The sequence below is a fragment of the Fringilla coelebs genome (genome assembly GCF_963513975.1).
Source record: "Fringilla coelebs genome assembly, chromosome: 3".
NCBI lineage: Eukaryota > Metazoa > Chordata > Aves > Passeriformes > Fringillidae > Fringilla > Fringilla coelebs.
This window is the reverse complement of record NC_140030.1, coordinates 93,888,496-93,902,437: the sequence shown is the minus strand read 5'-3', so window position 1 is coordinate 93,902,437 and position 13,942 is coordinate 93,888,496. Positions and strand designations below refer to the sequence as shown.

At 37.5% G+C, this 13,942-nt stretch overlaps 1 protein-coding gene across 1 annotated transcript in view; it reads left to right on the top strand.

The window, feature by feature from the left end:
- USH2A (usherin) overlaps positions 1-13,942 on the top strand; it is a gene marked incomplete at its 3' end in the record, with an annotated part of 372,555 nt that overhangs the window by 230,574 nt on the left and 128,039 nt on the right. The window contains exons 38-40 of the mRNA XM_084203202.1: positions 3,698-3,848; positions 4,018-4,160; positions 12,064-12,692. Of these exons, the coding sequence (XP_084059328.1) occupies positions 3,698-3,848; positions 4,018-4,160; positions 12,064-12,692 (923 nt within the window). The remainder of the gene's footprint in view (positions 1-3,697; positions 3,849-4,017; positions 4,161-12,063; positions 12,693-13,942) is intronic.

Here is a 13,942-nt window from a genome sequence, read left to right as displayed (position 1 = left end):
AATAAACATTTAAGCACAATCATTTCACACAATGATTGCTGTCCTAAAATAAACAGATACTTACAAAGCTGACTATTTTTGCACATCTTATTTATGATAAAGAAATTGAGGCAAAAAGTTGAAACCCATTTCAAAGGCTGCTTAGCACATTACTGGCTGAAGAGGGATCAGATCTTTCTCAATCCATCTGCGTGTACTCAGGTATTTGGAATACCATATATCATTGTCATCTTGAAACAGTCTTCAATTTTTATTGTTTTCTGGAACTGTTTATTAATTATTTGATTAGAATTGATACATGATTAAATATTTTATTCTGCCTTTGTAGTCTCTTGATATACAAAGCATGATTTTCTGCCCTGCTAAGTGAGGATTTACTGGGCTAGATGTTGATTCAGTAGGTTGCAAGTGGAGTGCTTGCCCCTTGAGGGTCATATTAAAGCTCGAGGGGAGATTTTTGAGCAACACTGCATCTTAAAGACAATATATCAAGATGATAGATACATGGCTCTTCTGTTGAGAAATTCACAGTAGAATTATTGCTTGTTGCCAGTTATTACTTGGGTAGTGAGGAGTCTCTTGGGGATATGGCTTGGATAAAAAGGGTTAAGCTGGGGGAAATGTTACACTGAAGACCTTGATGATGAGGAATGCTTGAAATAGTCAGAGGATGTTTTGTGTGCAAATTAGAATTACCATTTTGGGGGGTAAGTGCTCTGCCATTTTAATGAGCAAATCGTGATTAGTTTAATAGAGCACCTTTCTCATTATGACTCAGCAGAGACTTGACAATTTATTTGCTGTACCTCCTGCCCCCCTGCCCCATTCCTTTGGAGAACACACACTAGTATATTGCTGAGGAAATTCTCCAGGAAGCTATTAAGATAAATACAGTTGCTGTATATTGAAACATGTTGGTTTGAAAGTAGTGGGCCTGGCTTGTTCTACCAACAAGACTCAGGGTCAGGTGACTTTCACAATAGAGATTTGTCCAAATTTTCTGCTCTTCCCTATGCTGTGCTTTTGTTGGTAGAAGAGATTTGAACATTTAGCTGAGATTACCTACGCCATTAAAATAACATCCAGACTGTGGAATTGTTATTGACATTTAGACAGCTACATCTTTGTTTTTTGATGAACACTCCTGTATCGCTATAATAACCACCTCTATACATACATAAAGCTTAATCTGAGCTTTTACTTTGTAGATCTCAGAGAGCTTTACAAAGAAGGATCAGTATAATTATCTCCATTTAACAGACTGGTAAATGAAAGACAAAGGTGAAGTCATGTGTCCTGACAGAGCTGCAAATAAATTTAACGCTTTTGCCTCCTCAGTGGGTTGCCTCACACTGTCCCCTCAATAACGTGAAATTTGACTTCCTGGCCAAATTACTAGGTCAGTTAATTAGATTAGTTTTTAGATGTAGCTTTGTTTGCTGTGTAGAATTTCAGTGTGAACTTTAAAAACTGGTGTATTTTAATCTGCAGACAGTTTCGTTTCAAATGAGGTAGTACCCAGCTTTGAAGGAATATTGACTCTTTCTGTTGGTGTCAGCTTAGAAAAACACTTAAAAACCCTGAACTAAAAATTTTTGCTTTAATTGCATCATCTTTCTTGTGCTATCTCAGTTTGACTTCAAGAATCATCTTATAAAGGATGCCAAAATAATACATGATTATCTGGGAGTACTGTACTTTACATCCATAAGTTTTAAAACCTCTTATTGCACAACTTAAACCCAACTCTGCTTATGTTCCTGCTAAACAGAACAATGTTATGTAAGGTAAATAAATGTGTTTTCCATTTTACTGTGAGAATTAATGTCATGTGCAGAGACATTTGGTGTGCAAATGTTTGTTTTTGATGGCTCAGCTGTAGGGATATTGAGGCTATTTAAGTTAAGCCAGCCACCTTCTTCCCTCTGAGGTGAAGTGCTCACAAGCTCGTTATTGGCCTTGAAGGTGTTGGCATGGGATTTGCAGACCATGAATTACATAAGTCTCAGAGATTTTCTGGATTTGGAAACAGGAGGATTTTCAGGTTTACTTGGGATTTACTGAAGCCTTTTTCCCTAGATGTAGATAATAGCAGCAGGAAAGAGCATCTAAACACAGGCTGGCTCAAGCCCCCATATTATATGTTTTCTTTTTCACAGTGACAGAGAGGAGCAGAAGGGAATGAGGGAAGCTGGAGGTTCTGTTCTACTTCATCTTGTCCTGAAAATAAAAACCAGGAGGACTGTAGGGCTAGGGGACAACTATCAGAAGTACCTGATAACTCCAGTACCCCAGAAGTCAGCTTTTAGTAAAAATTTTGTATGAGAACTGACAGACCTTGAAATTAATGTAAAGGGAATGGGTTTCTTAGGTTGGAGCATGACATATTTTGTGCCTTTCCCTGTAATACAGTTTGGATCTGGAGGTGAAAAATGTTGAAGTGCCCCAGATATAACTACAATCAGAGTAAAACTATCAGATGCTAGTTCGCATATCTGTTAATGTATATATCTGTATAAATAAAAACTATTATATGTGATTGATGTCTTTCTTTTTGGAGTTGATGCATCCTTTCACCTGTCTCAGGGAGAGAATAACTCAGACAGTGTATCACAAAGTCTGTTTTTTCCCTCTTAGTAACCACCTCATACACAGGTGGTAAATGAAAATCATAAAGCTTACTGTAAATTACTGTTTGTTCATCTTAAAACTTACAACTTAGGCCCTGAGGCTTACAACTGCACTTTAAGTTAGAGACCTGTGAGACTGGTTTTTCTTCAATAGAGACAAAAAGAAAATAACAGCAATGAAAAAGTATTTATGTTAGAGAGACCAAAGGAAAAAAAGCAAATGGTAACTACTGGACCATGAAAAGCAAAACTATTATACAAGAGTTTAAATTACAAAGGCAGTAACTTTCCAGTGTTTTAACTCTAGAAAAGAGCTACAGAGCTATGTCTACAGATGTGTTGTATGTAAAAGTTACAGATGTGTTTAAATACAGAAAGTTTCTTCAACAGATTGATCTCTTGTTAGAGAAAAAGCAAAGCCACAAACTCACAGGTGTAAATCGTCATAGTTCTTTTTACTGCATGCAGTGAAATTTGCAGCAGTGAAAGGTCATTGGTGGTATCATTAGTGACACATTTTGATCTGCAGTTCCTTGGACTTCATAAAAATTAATTTCCTTAACAAAACAGTGGGCTCCAGACTGAGACTTCAGTGAATCTATTTTGATTTCTACCTAAAGATGTTCTTAACATAAAAATTTCTTCTGTTTTCTTTTTAAATTATTATAATTTGTAAGGGTGAGAAGGTATCTAAATGAAAAAAAATCCTGATCAATTTTACTCATGCTGGGAACATTTCTGTGAGCATTTCCTTAGCTTCTCGGGGTGGCAGAGCTGGGCACAGGGAGAAATAGATAATATTTGAACAGGTGGTAGAAAATATGTTGCTTCTGAATTACTTTTGGTGTTTGGAGGTTTGCTTTTAGCAAGATGATATTCACGTATTAGAAAGAAGAAAATTAAGAATCAGCATTGTTCAGTAGTGAAAATGTTAAACTAAATGGACCATGTTAACATTACTGTTGATCCTCAGGAACAGTTTTTCCAGTATATGGAGCATTCTGTTTCCACACGGCATATGTTCTCCATGGTTTTCTCTGCTCTAATTCATCCATGTTTTTCAACAGCTCCAGATGGCGTGATGCCTCCAAGGCTTTCATCTGCCACTCCGACCAGTCTTCAGGTTGTCTGGTCTACACCAGTTCGCAACAACGCCCCGGGCACGCCCAGCTACCGACTCCAGATGCGGCGGCGGCGTTCTGCTGGTGACATTTTAGAGTACGCAGAGCGCGGCAAGGCCACCATCCACCGCTGAGCAAGAAAAGTCCCCTTCCCTTGAACACGGCTCACCCTTAGGGTGGTGGTCTTGTTACAAGATGTAATGTTTTAGTCTTTCTTGATGTGCTGGGTTGTGTTCTGAAGTAACTCGTGCTGTTTTTCTTTGCAGTTTGTTTCCCAGCCCTACTGCGTCCTTACAGCACAGGGTTGGAGACTTGCAGCCCTACACTGAGTATGAGATGAGAGTGGTTGCCTCCAATGGTTATGGGAATGCTTACAGCAACTGGACTTCAATGACTACAGCAGAGGACAGTAAGCAGTCAGATCTTATTTAGCTCCCTTTAGCAGAAAATATAAATAACAGTCTAGCTACCATTGTACTTAATTTCTCTATGTTTTCTAGCTTTCTCAGTTATATAGCAGTAATGTATTTCCTTCCCTAGTATTAGCTTGAAGTAAAATCTCCTAAAGGATCAAGTATCTGTTGTCTTACATATTCATTTAAAAATATGGATATTTACATACATATTTTGTGAAGCAGTATCTTATTTCTGTGTAAAATATCCCTCCAGCAATATATGGTTAGTTTAAGATACACTGGTAAGTACAGCTTTGTAAGTGGTGTTCCTTTATATTCAAGGACTTGATTCTGATTTCAGTCCTATCAGAGAAAATAAGTTGAAGTTAATAGTATATGACAGTTGTCTTATCTCTGTGTTGAGAATACTCAAGCTACCACAGAACTTTTCATTCCCAGTGATCTTTGTTAATTCCAAGTAGTGGTCTACTGGTCTGAAATTGGGTTTGTCATTGTCAATCCCATCACTTTCATTGTTAAATAGTTCTATGTTCTCCAGACTCACTCCCCACAATTTTTTCCCTTTATTTAGCAACCAGCTGTCAGAGTATAGGTACAGCCAGTTAGGTGACAGGATAGGATTTTGCACTTGATTCAATATGTAAGCAAAAACATGTGACAAAATTTGAGCTTGCTCTTTGTCATACGAATAGAAAACACGCATTTTCCAGCATTTCTTTTAAGGAACTGAGCTGCTAGCTTTCTTGTACAAGGTAGCAGGATATCTGACACTGGCAAATATTCAGTGTTGGTGACTCAACTTGATTGTAGTCCCATCTCTAAATGGTCAGCTGTCTATGCTGAGAAAATATTGAGCAGAAAATGTTTTTTCCCACAATTTTAAAACATTTTTTCTTTGAAGCTGAGCAAATGATTCACAGCAGACATTTATCTGATAAATTAATTTAAGCTCCAAAGGTATTAGTGCTTCTATGAACATTCTACCTATAAATAAATGTAAGTCCTGAACTTGGTTTTTAGATACCAGAGCTATGTTATCTACCTGTAGCAATTCTTGCTGAGGATCAGTTATTTCAGTACATTGTTTGCTAACAAAAGTGGATATGATACTATTGAATTTGTCTGCATTCATAGTCAAAATGCAACCAGTCTCCTAAGATTATTTTGTTCAAATTGCAATAGTTGTTTAGCTCTGGTCTGATAGTTCACATGGTGTTTCTTTTCACATACAAGGAGGACAGAAGCATTTCAAAGGCATCGCTTGTTACTGATATAAAAATTATTTTTGTGCTAAGTAGTAGGTATGCAATTTTAAATTCTCTTTTGAGGAGTTAGGGGTAGGGTGAAAAACCCACACAGGAGATGCAACAGTATCCAACCGCCCTAGTCATTAAAAAAAAACCAGCCAAATTTCAGTGGTGACAGAGGACTCTGTGGTGTCATTGTGGAGAGCTGCCATCTGTGAAAGGATATTCAGCTCAATTGCTTAAGACTGAATGATTGTCATTGGGTCTAAGCAGTATTTTTGTCAAGGTTTCAACGTGATTCTTATGAAACTGCCTTTACTGACAGTTTGTTACAGAAGTACACTTAATTCCTGGCCCTGCTAGCCAACAGGCTATGACTTCTTAAAGTGCAATTGATTAGTGGAAATTTCCCATATCTCTTACTCTGTTGAACTGGATGTGTATCTACATGCTCTTCTGAATTTTATTCTGTAAATATGTGTCTTTTTTGTCTCACCAAAGCATAAGGTACCTGTAGGCATAAAAAATATGCATATGTGTGTGTGTGCACATACACTTGCCAGCAATAGACGTGAATCAACACATCCACTTTTAAAGTCAGTAGAACTCTAGTAATACAAGTTGATGATTTCACAGTATATCTGCGTGTTATATTTTAGTTATGATAAATATATGGTAAAATAGGAAGGTATTGGGAATCATTAAGGGAAAATTAGTAAATGCTGATATAAAAATATCTTGTATCAGACAATGGAAGATCCTTATATACACATTAGTAGGTTTGGGGTATTTTTTAATGCAAGAAAACTTGCAATAAAGAATTTTCAAATACTTCCATTTACATGATTGTGACGCTAGTAACTGATCCATGCATTTTTTAAGGTCTAACCTGCCTATGCCAGATAACAAAAATATACATAACTATGAATATTTTAAAACCTGCTAAACATGCATTAATAAAAGATGTTTTTTCCAGTGATCTTGGTAAGTATAACATCAGACTATTTACTGCCAGAATATCTGCAGATAGAAACATTTGATGAAGTTTCTGAATAAGAGCTTGCTTTCAGTAACTTGAATGTAAATTTCTGACAGCTTTCTTGCAATCAGTGTAAAGGCCACTGAACTGAGAGGTCAGTATGTACCATTGAACTGAGAACAGAATCTCATACATTGTATTCAGAAATAAAACTAAACCTTCTAGATAAAATAAAGGAGATACAAGTTAGGTTTTCCCTTTAGCTATGGGGAGCCTTTGAACTCTCTGGGATTCGCAAAGACATTGCTTAAAGTTACTTAAAGCTGCCCCAATGACAGCTCCTGGGTTCCTGTGGTGTAGATTTAGCACTTGCAAAACTATATTGTGTGATATGTTGTTCAGAGGGATATCTCCCAAATGAGAGAGGTGCTTTTTCTAGTGCTTGAGAAAATACAGCATGGCTTGGACGAGTTCTAAGGTAGCAAAATTTCTACTTTAAAGAACAGCTTCCTGTTACTTGATTAGCTTTTGAACACCCCAGAATCTGTCTGCAGCCCAGTGAGCTGCATACAGCAGAACATCTCAGTCACCAGCACATTCTCGGCAAAGGCTACGTTTTGGTTCTGTGGGTATGGAGAGCTCTTACTAAAGCTCTTTTGAAAGTGTCTGGCTTGCACTGGCTAGAAAAGATGATTTTGCAAGTTACCTAGTAGGTACTCCAGTTTTTCATTTTTTCTTTCTTACATAAGTGACTTCAAGTCCATCTGTTTTATACATAATGAAGTTATAGGTCAGCCCAATGTTTCTTCACAGTAAGTAAGGGCAAAAGCACACAGTAGTCACTGGAGATCATTATGTACTGAAGTTGTTGGAGATAAAAAAGAAAAAAAAAAAAAAAAGAGCTCCTGCAATGTATCAGTTGAGCTACTTCTTATCAAATCAGGGAAGCATTATTCCTGTCATAGAGAGTGATATGGTGTTCTCATCTGGCATGTTTTGGTTCCAGGATGAAAAGCCTCAGTCTGTGGAGATATCACAGAATAAACTTCCTCATGAGGGGAAGGGGAGGGTCAGGCACTGTTCTCTTCCCTGTGCTGATCAGTGACAGGACTCAAGGGGATGGCCTGAAGTTGGGTCTGGGGAGGTTTACATTGGGTATTAGAAGAAAGTTCTTCTCTCAAAGGGTGGCTGGACACAGGAACAGGCTTCCGAGGGAAGTGTTCACAGCCCAAGCCTGACAGAATTCACTAAGTGTTTGTACACCACTCTCAGGCCCATGGTGTGACTCCTGGGAATATTCTGTGTCAGGAGCTGTGTGCTTTGATGATCCTGGTGGGTCCCTTCCAACTCAAGATATTCTATGATTCCATAATTCTCCTGAGTATTCTTGACATGGACAATGAAGAGAGACAGTGCAGAACAAGAGGGTAAATAATACAGTTTGCCACCTTTGGAATCTCTTGCTTTCTCTGCTAATGATATTTGTTGTCTGAGAAGACAGGTCTCCTACTTTAGCTATGCAAGTTAGGTCCATATATTTGAGGTATATAAACTAATCCATAAATAGTTGATGTGAATGTGTTCACATGAGCTGAAGAAAGAAAAATGGAAATTGAAGCAAGAGAAGATAAAATCTGGTGAGGTACAAAGGGAAGAGAAATCCTGTGAAATACCTGGCAGGACAAATAGCAAAAGGACAGAACAAATTAAGCTGATGTAGTAGTGGCACATATGATAAGATGATCATATGATATATAGTGCAAACTGCCCATGCATAATCCTACAGATTAGGAATTAGAACTTTATTGACTGGTAGAACTGAAGTTCTGGAACCAATGTACATTTGGAGCAGTAGAGGGCAACAAGTCTTAATACTCTGAAGACAGCTCCTAATACATATTTGAAGGGGTTCATATGGATTGCATGTCATTGCATGAACAGCTTAACGACTTGTGAGCTCTGTGATCTCATGTGATAAAAGATTCCTGTGGTCCCTTATGCCCAGAGCTACACAGTCTGGGTTTGCTGCTGGGTACAGTCAGCAGGACATGAAAGACACCACATTCTGTTAATACGTATAATTTCATTGTCCCTGTTTCTAAAAAGAGTAAATGATTCAAGAGTAAAAGGCACAGAATTTTTATTCTGCTTAGTGAGAGAGTTTGCCAGCAAATCGGGTATTTCTCATTAGCTTTAAAGGGCATCAGTCCAGGTACATGTCTTAGTATATTAAATGTAAATGTGGATTCCTCCCAAAAAATACAACCATGAGAGTGTAACTTCTTGCTTTCCTAGTCTCACAGTAAGTAAACAAATGTATTGTTTTAGTCAGGGAATTGAAAAAGATTGATGACAGTTTTGTGCCTTTATTTTAAATCAAGTCTGAACTTTTGAAGCATATGAGCGAAGTCGTCTACCATAAAAGATAATTTCATTTGCCAAAATGAAACTACCTTCTAGTATTAATACTGTAATGAAATGGTTTGAAATATGAACTAAGAATCTTAAGGACAAAGATGCCCACTGTTCCATCTTCCATAGTTACTTCTATAAACAATTACATCCATGTAAAAAGCTTTATGATTTTATTTTCATTATTGACAAGCTGAGCTGTGTAGCTGTCATACTTTGCAGTCTTCCCTCCATGACAACCACACTGACAACATGTTATACTCCACATTGATTTTACAGTTAAGGAGCTGATTGTGATATATAGGGATTTTAAGAATTCAGCTGAGAGGATGACTTTTGCCTTTTATCATTCCATTAAAATTTTATAACCATCTTTTTCATGTCATTTCATCCATGAATTCTTACTTTAGAAAGTGATAGCTACTGCTGCGAGCATAACTTTTTTCATGTTCAGAGCTTTTTATTGTACTAGCAAACTATCCCAATTATAGTTAATACTCATGTTTTACATAATTGTGGTGACCCTTTCAACCAAGCAGTATCGTGCTAGTTGATTTGTACATAGAATTAGATGATTCTGCTTGCCATTTAAAGAGAAGCTGCACTGAATGAGAGTTGGGGACCAGGATTTAATGCTTTCCCATCCAGTGGGGCCAATTAAGCATCTCTCAAACGTCTTGTTTGAACTCAGAAAGTCTTAAAAGTCTCTCTTTTAAAAGGGCAGGAGGGAATGTGTGGGTAGGTATGCTAGCTACCAAAATACGCTTTTTTGAGGGGAAGAGGAGGGACCAGGGGGACCCAAAGCTGAAGTTTGACAGCTCCTCCTGTACATTACAGATTGTCCTTAAGGAATAAGTCTGAACTCAGGGGGCATTGAAGCTCAGGTTCAAGTAATTACCATGAATGTTTCACCTGTAATGCCTGCAACTAATTCAGTAGGAGTGTAAAGGCTTGGCTGTTCCCTTACAGCAAACTGCTCGAATATTGGGGGGCTTTTCTGTTGTGGTTTTTTTCTTCCTCCTGCAGATGCTCCCAGTACAATAGCTTTTGAGCTATAATTAAATGAAATGCAAATTTGTAGTTCATTGGTAAATATTGTATTTCAGCTTCTTTCCTCCACTAAACTAGAATTTGCAGCAACTGATTTTCAAGGTCTTTAATTCCAAAGCAAATTCTCCTCCTTCCCTTCCACCCCAGAAAAAAAATTTGGTTTACAGAATATAAATCTAATTCAGATTTACACCTCCACCTCTTCGTCTTTCAGTGAGGTCTAAATAATGGACCAAATTTTGTTCCAACTTACTACCTAATTGATTTTACCCAGGAGTACATGCAAATAGAATTTAATTACTCTTTACAACAGATCATCTTTTGTACTTGCAAATTCAGAGATCTAAATTAATCCTAGTGTGCACAAGCATTAAATACAGAACTCCATCCTTATTATCACTGTGAGTAGAGCAGGATATGTGATACAGCTGAGCTTTATGGAGTTGCTTTGTGATGTGTCATGTAATGAAAGAAAAAACAGTGTTACTTTTCAAATTTAAAAGCAAATTAAAAAAAGAGAGAAGCTTGCTATTCCAATTTTACATCACCATTTTCACAGACATCACTGGGATAATCCTGATATACCTCTCTTTGTATGTGAGAGGAGAACAGGGACTTCTGACTGCTTCAGCTGTTACTCTAAAATATAGAAAGAGCAACGTATTGTGCTGGATTTATTTGATTTCTTCCCCACTTCCCCCACCCCTTTTCCCTTAAAATTTATCAGGAATTATTTAACTGCTGGTGAAGTAAATTATTCTTCCTATAATGTTCCTTCTGGTTTGGACACCAGGAATTAAATAATAGTGTTGTTGACTACAATGGAATTCAGCATATGCTATGTCACCTCCCCTGAAGTCTTGGCACACCCACAATCACTGATGAATTTTAAATTTTTAAACCCTTATAATTCCAAATGTAGGTCCCCTCTTCTCCCTCTCTCCCTGCAAATCCCCAAATCTAAAGCTATTTTAAACAATTACTAAATCCAAGTATATCTTTTTTTAAGATTTCAATAAAATGTAATGTTCACAGAAAAATCTCATAAATGTCAAAATTGCTGTGGGCAGAATAGGGGAGAATATAGTATTTTCTTGATCTGCTGTAGCAATTTATAGATTTCAGGATGTGGTTTATAAGAATGCTAAATGTTCTGGAATTACAGCTGTTACTGATCAGTGATTGAGCCAGATTTGTGTTATTGCACCATGTTCATGCTTGTACCTAGAGAGCAGTAAAGCCTCAATATAATAAAAAGCACCTGCATTTTAAATGAAATTTCAATTGAAAAACTTAACAGCCCTTCAAATTGCAGAATTTAACGCAGCCCAGTAAAGCTTAAATAACACTTTGCCTCCACAGGCTGAGGGTTTTGCATTCAAGGTGACTTGATTGTGTCGCATGGTGAAATTATTTACAATTAAGGAATTTCTCTGGAGGGCTGCAGAGTATTTGCTGTTCCACAACACCTATGCAGGCATATGGTCGGTCTTTTTCAGTATTCATGGAAGCTCCTGAACCTTTATGATAATTGAATCAGTTAGAGTGCTGAGTGGAGCAAGCATAAAACCTGTTAACCTAAAGGTCAGATCTGTGCATTGTTTATTTATCAGTAGGTGAAAGAGCTAAATCGGCAGCTTCTGTCACAGTTGAAGTAAAAAATCACCTATAATATTAACAGGGAGTAGATAAATTGCAAAAAATGGATTAGAATTATAAACAGAATGAAGTAAAATATTGAATATATAATGAGAGATGCAGTAGAGACTTACTGAGCTGTAAAATACCCAGCCCTGTTATGCCTGTGCTGTTGGTTGCAATTAGTATCTAGCACTCTAGAAAACCATCCCCAAAAGCTAGAACTGCAGGTCTACAGTAATACTGAGCCACACACTTTCTCCTCATGCAAACAGCATTGATAGGGCACTTCTGAGACACAGGAGGAATAAGGATGCAGAAGAGGAGGGAGGAGGGTTGGGACAAGGAAAGGTGAGCAGCTTGCCTTTGAGGAGAGAGCCATATTCAGTCCTGAATATCTGGGCCTATGTTTTCCAAAGAAACAGGCTGTTTAGTAGATCTGAGCTCCTTTTTGGATTTTTGAGCCTCATTTGGTGAGTACATCTTGCTGACTCTGATTTCAAAAATCACAAATTGTTAGTAATTTCTCTTTCCTTTTTTAAAAATTATTTTATTTTTATTTTATTACAGAGCCTGGACCTTTAGATCCACCACTTCTGTTGGATGTTACAGCAAGGGCAGCGAGCATCACCTGGCAGCATCCTTTAAAGCCAAATGGCATTATCACACATTATAATATTTACCAAAATGGCCAGCTGCATGCCACAGTGCCAGGAACTGCATCTAACTGCACTGTAGAGGACTTGCATCCTTACACTGCCTATGTGTTTCAGATAGAAGGATGCACTTCTAAAGGATGTTCTCTTTCACCCACAACCCCAGAAATACAAACTCTTCCAGATGCCCCTGAGGATATTCCTGCTCCAGAACTCTATTCTGATACTCCAACTTCTGTGGTCATATCCTGGCAACCACCTGCTCGCCCAAATGGTTTGGTGGAAAACCTTACAATAGAGAGGAGGGTGAAAGGAACAGAACAAATCTCAACTGTGGTGCATCTCCCCTTCGGTCAGTCCATGAGCTACATTGACCAGAGCACTGCTCTGAGCCCGTGGCAGAAATTTGAGTACAGAGTTCTGATGAGCACCCTGCATGGGAGCACAAACAGCAGTGCCTGGGCAGAAGTTACCACCAGACCTTCAAGACCTGCTGGTGTTCAGCCACCTGATGCAGAAGCATTGGGACCCTATTCAGTCAAGGTAGGAATAATTCTCATTACCTCCTGGCTTTAACGTGTTTTTCTTGTAACAACTCTGTATTTAAGAGAGACATCTACTGGCCGAGCCAACAGACTTCATTGCTGCAGGGGTAGTTGAATAATTAGTGTATGTGCTTTGGCTCAAAAGCATTAGACTTCTTTCTATTTTTTTTCTTTTTTGTACCAGCCTCTGGCATTATATTCCAGTTCATTTTCTTCCTTACACACCTGATGTATTTTCAATATTAAACTTAAAAGATTACTTTTAACTCCCTAATCAGATCAGAAAATTACCTACTACCTTCTCCAAAATGTCAAGATTTCATTAAAATGCTAAGAAGTAAAAAATAATTTTTTTTCCTGTAATTAAGTCTTAAGTCTGTATAATTATCAGATTTTTTTTAATGGCTAATGAAGAAAAAAATAGCATTTTTGTTCTCCTGATTTAGGAAAGACGAGTCTTACAGGACTACATAGGAAGTTTTCAATTATTCACATTGTTCTGTTGGGAATGAACTCTAGAGGACAGGATAACTACCATTGTTTTGGCTTGCATACAAACTTCATTCAAGGGAAATTAGTGTAACCAAACAAGAGGGATTTTTGTAGCTTAGAAGCCTCTTTTGTGTAAATACACACATGCTTCCATGGATTCAGTCTTGTACTAATGCCAAAAGTATTGGTACAGTAGCTTGCTCACCAGAGCACAAAACAAAGGACATTTGCATAAGATTGAAGTTCATCTGTTAGATTTATTATTTTTTGGTATACATTGTATTTTCAAAAGGTAAACAGAGTGGTGTTACCAATGCAATCTGAATAATTTGAGGGTATGAATTTCAGCAGTAAACAAATGTGATATTTTTTCTTTGTTCACACATAATTTTAAACTATAAAAAAATGCTATTTTCTATTAGACAGAAAAATCCTGAGCTTATGAAATTAAGTTTAATGTCTGAGGAATTGCATGTTACCTCCGTGTTAATTGTAAATCAGTTCAATATGAGTACAATGGTTACTGTAAGAATTAATAACGATCGACCACTAGTAATTGTGATGAATTGCCAGACTGCTTATTGAAGATTTGGGCAATCTACTTCCAGGACTCTGCCCTCTGTACTTCTGTAGATATATCTTAATATTCCCCACAATTTATAGTAAAGCATTTTTCATGGATTTGCCTGAAGCTGCAATGCTGAGTAAATAGTAGCTCTAGTTCAATTGCATACTTCCCCACATGTCCGTGTTTCA